Here is a 9,765-nt window from a genome sequence, read left to right on the forward strand (position 1 = left end):
CACCCATAATGCCCCACAAGGATGCTGGGAATCCACCTAGCGGGTCTTCTAATCCCAGCATTCCAAACAGCCAAGAGTCAGAAAATGCAGGTGCTTGGGCGGTGTAGAGCTTTACCATTTCCCATAAACTCTTTACTGGAGGAACATTTTGCTCTAGCTGAGGCTGTGCATATGTGGGCAGAGCCATCTATGTGCAATCACACACACATGAGGGGAGGGGCAAAGGCATAATTGCCCAGTCTGATCCCCGGCCTATGTATATTTCTAGGAAAATTACTCCTAACAACTGGTTGCTTTATCAGGCTGTTCTGTGAAAATAACATGTCAACCTGGCAACCTTTGTATACTCATTGGAATTTTTCTGTTTAACAGTGACATTTCAGATTAATTTACCAGGTGGTCTGTTATCTTTGCCTAGGGTTTAAGGCAGTCATGTATTTCCATTCCTCCTCTGGGCATGGCCTTTACAACTGGATTGTATTCTTCTTGGCTCTGTGATCTGTTAACTTGTTTTGTAGAAGATGGTGTGTGTAGAAGTTGTGAGGTGCTTCTTTAGTACATTGTTCAGTTTTTCTCTTCCCTTCAGCTGAGACTATACCACTTCGTAGTGGAAGTCTGGAATGGTATACAGGCATGTCATTTGCACCTCTGCATTATGAATTGGTACAGCTTTGAGGAGAAGGCGAGTGGCAGACAGACAGAATGAAATACAGTAATTAGTGATGGATCTAATTTGTTACATTTTCTTAATGTATCATTGCTCATTTAAATAAATAAACATTGTTGAAATGGATAAGATTACTTGGGTTTGCTTTTTATTACATCTCAAACCTAAGTGTATCGATTCAGAAATTATGTTCTGCTTCATACAGCAGGAGTAGGCAAGGGGTGGCCCTCCAGATGTTGGACTACAATTTTCAGCAACCTTTGCCAGCATAGCCAGTGGTAGGGAATGGAGAACGTTATAGTTAAATAACAACTGGAGGACTGTGCTTTGTCTTGTGTATAAATGAGGCTTATATTCTAGTACATCTATTTTAATGAAAGAAGACTCTCCTTCAGGAATAATGGTGCTGGGGGGGGCGGAGAAGTCATTAGAAGTTGTTATATTAATGTCAATGTATTTGGCTTGCTCATTTTCCAGCAGATAACTTTGATTACAGTACTTAATAAATTAATCATTATGTTGCAGAAGCGCAAAACTTGAGAGGCAGTGGACCCTCTGAAACCTCTGTTCTTTCAAAGCATCTTCTACAGAAAATGAATTGATTTTGCAAATGTATTAGAGATTCCTGTTGCTTAGGCCATGATGACTATACTAGGAATGTATCTCACCCTATTAAAATCTCCTTTCACCCACGACAAATGTGAGCTCATACCCTGTTTTCCCGAAAATAAGATCTAACCTGAATATAAGCCCTAGTATAAGACCCTGGCTTATTTTCATGGAAACACGGTACTGTAGTTCAGCAGCAGATCCCTGCTTTGTATATAGAAGATCCCATATTCAGTGGTGAATGCCTCCCCTAAGAGGGGAAAAACAGATCTAAGCCTGTGCCCTTGGAAGTTCTTTCCTGTCCAAATAGGTGCCCCTGGGCTACATGGGTCAGAGGTCCAAGTATAGCTGGGGCACACACACACACACAAAATTCCCGGAATCCCTTAGACCGACAGTCCAAAAAAGATTAACATCTTCCCACCTCCTAGAAAAAGCTCTGGGTTTAATATTATAGAGCACGTTCAGATATTGCTGCAATTCTCTCAAAGACACGGAAATATTTTTATGCGACAAAGGCTGTACTGTGTAGGTGTCTGTAAATGATGTATTTTGGGCTGTAGAAAAACAGAAAGCAAGCCAGTTTGTCTAACTTTTTTTGTGTTCATAACAGTATGCAATTACGGATGTATCTCTTCTGTCCTTAATGTTGTTATGATCCTCTTTCTCTCGTAATAATAATAATGGTTGTGCTTCTTCCTTCCTTCCTTCCTTCCTTCCTGTCTGTCTCTCTTTTCTCTCTTTCTGCTGTCTTCAGTAGACCATGCACCATTTTGAACGTGAATTATCGGTAAAGTAATCTGATTCCCTCTCTTTGAAGACGTTTAGAGTGTGGAGATCTAAAAGCTAAAAGGGGAAAACACAAGCCATTTTATTGAAGACTATTTTGGCAAAATGAGCTTTTTTAAAAAAAAAAACAATAATCCAAACACTCTATTACCATGTCTCCCTTCTTCTCCCTCTGAAGAAATCAAAGTTACATCTGACACTTTCTCCAGTTCCTTTATAATTGAGTAGGGCTGTCAGCTGGTTGGAATGTTATCTGACTTATGGTGATTTTTTAATCGATCGATTTATTGGTTTGCAGAATATGCAGATGTATTAAAGCACAGGAGAGCTACCTCTGAGGATATTGAAACTGTACAACTCATTGACGGGCGTTTGAGAAAGAATACTTTCCTTTGACTACAGAAGTGGGGCGGGGTGGCTAGACTTTGTGCTTGTAAGGAAAGGAGGTGGGAAAGAAAGGAAAAATCAGCCTCTGGGCAAGCTTTCAGCATTTGATGATGATGGTGATGATGATAATTTGAAGTTACAAGATCGCAAGAATGGTTTTAGATGGGCGGATGAGTTGGAGGGACAGCAAGTTGTTTTAGTGTTTGAGATAGAAAACGCAAGGTGAACCTGAAATTTTAATATGCAATTCAAAGCTTTAGTTGACTGATACAGATTGAATTGATAGAATTGTGTAGTGGATTATTGTAGTGGTTATTGGATTGTCACTTTTGTAGCTTTTATGCCATAACTGGACAACTTTTTAGTTTGCGGGAGTTAAGTAGAATAGAATTATGCCTTCCTCTCAGTTTCTCTTCTTTGGGAAACAAAAGGTATTTCAGGTGAAATTGTGCTTAATAAAAGGAGGAAGTACAGACATATTTAACTGCTGAAAGAATTAGTCAACTCATACAAGCACTGTATAATAAAAAAAGAAGAACATCTAAACAATTTGAAGTATTGGCTTCATAAAGATTTTAAAGAACAATTGGGGTTAATTTGTGGGCCATGTAGTGGTTGTGGAGCTAGTATATATATTTTTATTTATTTATTTATTTATTTATTTATATCCCACCTATCTAATCAATTAAGATTACTCGGCGGCTTACAACAATAAAAACAAGAACAATATAATTAAAAGCAATTTTACATAGGAGAACTTACAGCAAGATGGGACAGAACTAGGGAGTGGAAGGAAAGGGGAGATCAGGAACTGACAAAGGGGAAGGCCTGCCGATACATCAATGTTATATAGGCATGGAAATGTCCCTTTCCACTTTTTGAAAGGAGAACGTGTCTTCGTGTACTACAGAGGGGAAATAATAGTATCTCCAAAAATAAATGCAAACAAGAAATTCACTAGATAACACCCTCATTCCCCCTTGATCCTGGGGAAATTGCTGACCTTTTCTTTTCTTAATATTAATACGGAGAAGAATCCAGCTAGTAATAATAATAATAATAATAATAATAATAATAATAATAATAATAATAATAATATAATAATAATAATATAATTTATTGTCATTGTAAGTATATACACAGTATATCATACAACGAAATTCACAGACACCCAGAGACCAGACACATGCACACACATAACATTCCCCAAACACTCCCCACCCACTAGAAATCCCCCACTAAAAATACAAACATCTACACCTCAGTCCAAGTAACACAGTCCAACTAATTATTCACTACTGGTGGTCTTTAAGCTCATTATTAATTGCAATTATAGCTCTAGGATAAAAACTATTTAGAAAACGTGTGGTCCGAGTCTTAATTGTTCTATATCTTCTGCCAGACGGTAACAGTTCAAAAAAGTTATAAGCAGGATGGGAAGAGTCTCTCAGGATGCTGTGTGACTTCCTCAGACAGCGGGATGTGAAGATGTCATCCAGGGTTGGTAGCTGGAGCCCGATGATATTCTGGGCAATTTTAATGGTTCTCTGTAGAGCTTTTTTGTCCGCTACAGAGCTACTCCCAAACCATGCCAGAATGCCATAAGTTAGGACACTCTCAATGGTGCTACGGTAGTAGGACAGAAGCAAATGCTGTGATAAATTTAACTTCCCGAGCATTCTCAGGAAATACAGCCTCTTCTGTGCCTTCTTTATTAGCATGTTGGCATTTATAGTCCATGAGAGGTCCTCTGAGATGTAAGTGCCCAGAAATTTAAAACTACCAACTCTCTCCACTTCCTCACCGTTTATGTACAGTGGTAAATGTACATTTCTCTTCCTCCTAAAATCAATTATGAGTTCTTTAGTTTTTTTGATGTTAAGTGTGAGATGATTTTCTTTACACCATAGTATCAATCTTTGTACTTCCTTTCTATAAGCAGACTCATTGTTCTTATTTATGAGCCCCACCACTGTCGTATCATCCGCAAATTTAATAATTGCATTGGTGTTATATAGTGGGGTGCAATCATGTGTGTACAGGGAATAGAGGAAGGGACTCAGCACGCAGCCCTGGGGAGCTCCTGTACTTAGTACCAGGGTAGAAGAATGGTGGGATCCCATCCTTACTGACTGTGGCCTATCTGTCAGAAAATCCTTTATCCACATGCAGATCTCCTGAGGTAATCCCAGGTTGATCATTTTTAAAAACAACCTATTTGGTAGAATGGTGTTAAAAGCAGAGCTATAATCCACAAACAACAGCCTTGCATAAGTTCCCTGTTGTTCTAAGTGGCTCAATACAGTATGGAGTACGATGGACACAGCATCATCAGTAGATCTATTTCTCCTGTATGCAAATTGCCATGGATCCAAAGAAGGTGGAAGACTAGCCTTAATGTAATCCAGCACCAATCTCTCAAAACATTTCATAATAACAGATGTTAAAGCTACTGGTCTATAATCATTGGGAGATACCACAGCTGACTGCTTCGGGACTGGCACTATAATAGATGTCTTCAGGCAAGTGGGGACAGAACACTGCAACAAGGATAGATTGAAAATATCCGTAAAAACTCCAGCTAATTCTGCAGCACAGCCCCTAACAACTCGTCCCATGATTCCATCTGGTCCAGCTGCCTTTCGAATATTAGTAATTTAGTTAAACAAAATATTGCAAAATTGCCACTGGGTGCTAGGGGCACTGTGGGCGGTTTTGACATTAGTGAAACCAAAACCTACCTTTACTAGAGAAAGGAACTCATTAGCTGGAGAGAAAAAAACCCAAACCTGTAGCTGGAGGAAATGTTTTATGTTAGACACACAAAAACCCTAATTGCCTTTGTCATTTGAGGAGCTATTCAAGGTTAGTCTCTAGACAGAAGGAACTAGAATAACACAGTTGTGTAAAGTAACTCCCATAATGTAGAAATCCAAGGGCTGTGTCTACGTAGTGGATGTGATGATGGGCTGTAACTCTGGGTGTAGATGCGGCCTTTCATTGGATTGCTGACATTGTGATCTTTAGCCCCTACCCTTTTGCAGCTAATCTTGCATTTTTACTGTTGTTTACTGTTGCACCTTTATCTCTATATTTGGCTCCTCTCCTCTCCTTCCTGCTTCACAATGGGTTAATTTTTGTCTTTACAACCCACGGTGTCTAGATGCCCCAGGGAAGATTGAAATGCAGTCTTTTATGCCAGTGGTGCAATGCACCTATTGCCCTCCCCACATTCGGTGGACATTAAAACTGCTAGATAGCTCAGTGGTTGAGGTCTTTCGACTGCAAAGCCAGAGATTAGGAGCTAAGATTCCCCACTGTGCTTCCTTGACAGGGGTTGGACTTGATGATCCATAGGGTCCCTTCCAGCTCTACAGTTCTAAGATGATGATGATGAGCTCTGAGCTGCACTCCCAGCATAGTTAGCTATGACTCTATGATGGGAGTCACAGTTCCAAGAACATCTGGAGGCCTGCTGTTTCCCCGTCTCATGCGGTTGTTTGGGAAGTTTTTTGGCAATTGGTGTTATATGCAGGGTTACTTAATCATGCTTGGTTGCTGGCATGTGCTGCGTCTTTCTGTGCTCAGCTCAATCACCCACTGCTTGGTCATCATTTATCCATTTTATGCAACAATGTATTTTCATTTTTTTAAGTTTTTTTATTCATATTATTAATTACCAACAGATCATTGCAGCAAGAAAAGCTGTTTCAGCAAAAGCCTCCTTTTGAAAAGAACACGTTTCTCGAATTAAAATTCCCTGCTGTCCTAAGGATGTTCCTTCTAAGCGATCAAATTCAGCTTATTTGATTAAGCCAACCTGACAGGAGGTAGTCTGCCTGGCTCGGTTCTGCCTTCTGAAAGGAAGTGGGAGGAGGATAAAAGAGTTACTGCAACTAGGATGAGAAAGATATATTAGCACAGGGCTGCTCTTTTTATGTATTCTTGGGTGCAGTTAGATCAAGTGTCCACATTGTGTGACATTGTGCTGGTGCTTTGTGCAAAGAACTGCAGCATAAGGCTTGCAGCTTACCTCCAGGTTTGCCTTCCCTTAGCTTGTTTACACTGCCGAGACCTAGTTGTGCCTGGAGGACAGGGGGGTCTTTGGGAAAAGAGCTTGGCTGGCGGAATGATTGCTCTGCCAGTGGTGGTTGGATTACCTTAATTTTCTTAATAACCATCAAACTGTCTGATCCTTTTGGTAGAGCTGTGCATGGTAAATCAGGTGACATTAACCTTTTAATTCTTTTTAAAGTTTCCTATCTCCCCACCCTCTGAAATCCCTAGGCTCCCTAGGGACCCTTTTTGATCTGGGGAAGCCTTTGGGAGCTTTGGGATGGGGGCAGGGGGAAGGCTTTAATATCCAAAAATTGCTGCCAGAGCTCCCTACTCCACTGTCAGATTTGTCATGTTGTAGTGCTCTCATCATAAATCTGTGTATGTCAGGTTAATGTTGGATAGTAGGATCTTATAAAGGTAGGGTTCCACCACCTAGTGACTTCCTTGCAATTTGTAGGGGGAAGATGAATAATGCTGTCTTTTGAGTGGCACACATTGTATGTAAACTATATATAAAAATCATAGAGGTGAGATGTACAGTATATACTTTTCCATGTATCTCCGAAGGAACAATTTAGAGTAAAGTCATCCATAACTTTTGACATACAAGAAAAATTTGTAGCAGCTTCCACCTAATAAAAAAACATAATCTCATGCGTCCTAAGTACAGTGCACTATTCTATGTTTAACTGATTTAATAAGGTATATTTATTGCTTTTTTCCCTGTCAAGGCCCTCAAAACAATGTAGTTTGTAAATCCTGATAAAAAATCACAATGAAATAGGACCAATACAGCGGTGCCTCGCTTAACGAGCGCACCGTATAACGACGAAATCGCATAGCGATCTTTTTTGAGCTTGCTAATGCGATCGCTTACCGATGGCCTCTATGGCCAAAACTGCATTGCGAAGATCGGTAAGCGTTTCGCTTACCGATCTTCGCATTGCAACGCCAGGAAATCAGCTGTTCGGCGGCTCCAAAATGGCCGCCGGATGACCCAAAATGGCCACCGCAACAATTTTCGCGCCCTGCCCTTGCTTACCGAAGGCACGAAAATGGCGGCACTATGAGGAAACTTCGCTTAACGGTGAGTATAGAAGCCATTGGAACACATTAAACTAAGTTTAATGCGTTCCAATGGCATTCTGCGTCCCGTTTAGCGATGTTTCCTCATAGCGAGGGTTAATCCGGAACGGATTAACCTCGCTATGCGGGGCACCACTGTATATGAAAAGCCATATGCCTGTGAAAGAATGACATTTTTAAATCATGAGATTCAATGGGAATGGACTTAACCAGGCCTTCCTTGTGACAGAGTCCTACAGTTGTCCTAGTGTTGCAGAAAAAGCCCCACCATCTTGATACTCAGCAGTGTAGCTTTTCATGGGAGTGGGAGCCACAGCCATTGAACATTTCATCTTATGGGTGGGCTCATATGGAACGACAAAGTCTCCTAGATATCCTGACCCGGTGCCATTTTGGGTTTTATTGGTCAAAGCAACTCCTGGAGTTGGCCCTGATACACATTGGAAGGCAATATAGTTGGCTCAAGACCCGTGACATATTATCCCCAAAGTGCACATCAGATAAGTCTGTTCAGTCTGATATTCTGTTTGTGAGAGGTCTTGTGATACTACTGCACTTGGAATCTATACCTAAGGTGGGGAAGATTAAGGCCTGCTGATCTCATGACTCTCTAGCGCATCTTACTGCAATTACATCGCTTGCTCTTTTATATTCATCCTTTTCCAAAATGGCTGCATTCCTCTGTCTCTTTTATTTTGAAATCTAATAACCTTTTTAGACTTAGAGTGCATGGTTCTCTCTCTCCCCCCCCCCTTTGTTACATTTGGTAGTTTTATCATTTTGTCTAGCAGCGTCTTGTTTACACGGAGTTTCTCTGTTGACAATATCTCTTCTCTTCAAGCAGGCACCTCAACCATTCCTTCGCCACCTCCGCCACCAGCAGCTCCTCCCCCTCCTCCCAATTTGGACGTGCCAACACAGCCTGACTCACGGCCTCTTAATGTCACAAGCCGGGGCGCCTTACTCAGCTCCATCCAAACTTTCCAGAAAGGAGCTTTGAAGAAAACAGAAACCCGTGACCACAGTGCTCCTCGAATCAGCTGAAACTGTTCATGCCACATCAGCTTGGATCTATTTTCCACTTGTGTTCTAGGAACAATTTTTTTTTTTTTGCATTACAGTTTCATTTAGCTGCTGCCTAGTGGGGGTTTTGTTTTACAGTTGCCTGTTTAGAACCATTTCAAGCTTTTTCTTTTCTCCTTAAAACAATCTCTTATCTGACTAGCAGCACTGTGTTGGATTGCTGTTGCCATTTGGAGGGTGAAAAGTGTTAATTCCAATTTAAAGGAACTCTTACTCTTTTACAGAATCTTGTTTGGTAGGTAGTATTCCTTCAAAGAGAATAAAAAAATTTAAAAAGCTGAACAGCGAGAGTTTATTGCCTATGATGTGATCCCAAGGGCTTTTGAAAGACTATCCATGGCACAGTGATGTTTGATATAATGAGTTACCTTAATTATGCTAAAAGGCACTTAATGTGAAATCTGTAACATTGATGGGAGAGCCTAGGTCTTGTTTTTTTCCCTTTCTTCCTGCAAAGCACTAAGATAATTTGGTACCAACTGTACTTTTAAGGAGAAGAACGTACAATGCAGGACCCAACTGAGCTTGTGGTAAGCTACAAACTGAACTGTTTTACATGTGTAAAGGACTTGAAGAGCATTTCTTTCAAGCAAAGTTTAATAACACTGTGAGATGCATTATCGAGCTAGGAATTAAAAGAGCTAAATAATTTCGATAGAAATGTTTCCGTGAAAAATATGATTTTATCAAACCCTTGAATTGCACTTTAAGGATTATTAGTAATCCATCTTCAAAATGAGTATACATCAATGTTTGTTACTATGCAGAGAATGTCACTGTGTATAAGAGTTCATGTAACCTGCAATATATTCAATCATATTTTTATTACAATAAATGTCAATAGAATTTCATTGGTGTTGGGAATAGAACACACCAGCCTAGTGGTTTAATAGTAACTTTCACCATTATAAAAGATGTAAATTCTAGTTCTTTAGTAGAAAGATCCTATATTCATATTTTTGGTCGGGGAAGGAGAGAAAGAAAATCTTTTGTAGGTTACATCGGCTGTATACTAGTCACCTGTAGCTGAGAGATTACAAATGGGATTAAAATCCCCTTTTTATTTATTTCTTTCCCAAGTGTCT

The 9,765-nt window shown here is 40.2% G+C and overlaps 1 protein-coding gene across 10 annotated transcripts in view; it reads left to right on the forward strand.

Annotated features, from left to right (window-relative positions):
* Positions 1-9,531, forward strand: part of PXK (PX domain containing serine/threonine kinase like) — a 62,169-nt gene extending 52,638 nt beyond the window's left edge. For 4 of the 10 annotated variants that reach the window (XM_020795465.3, XM_020795467.3, XM_020795473.3 and 1 more), the window contains exon 18: positions 8,439-9,531. In XM_020795465.3, coding sequence (XP_020651124.3) covers positions 8,439-8,641 — 203 coding nt within the window. In that variant the 3' untranslated portion in view covers positions 8,642-9,531. Of the gene's footprint in view, positions 1-2,033; positions 2,067-8,438 lie in introns of all 10 variants that reach the window. The other 6 variants (XM_020795470.3, XM_020795472.3, XM_020795471.3 and 3 more) reach the window with 5 other exon arrangements.
* Positions 9,532-9,765: the final 234 nt, after the last annotated feature.

The sequence above is a fragment of the Pogona vitticeps genome, chromosome 2, assembly GCF_051106095.1.
Source record: "Pogona vitticeps strain Pit_001003342236 chromosome 2, PviZW2.1, whole genome shotgun sequence".
Lineage (NCBI taxonomy): Eukaryota > Metazoa > Chordata > Lepidosauria > Squamata > Agamidae > Pogona > Pogona vitticeps.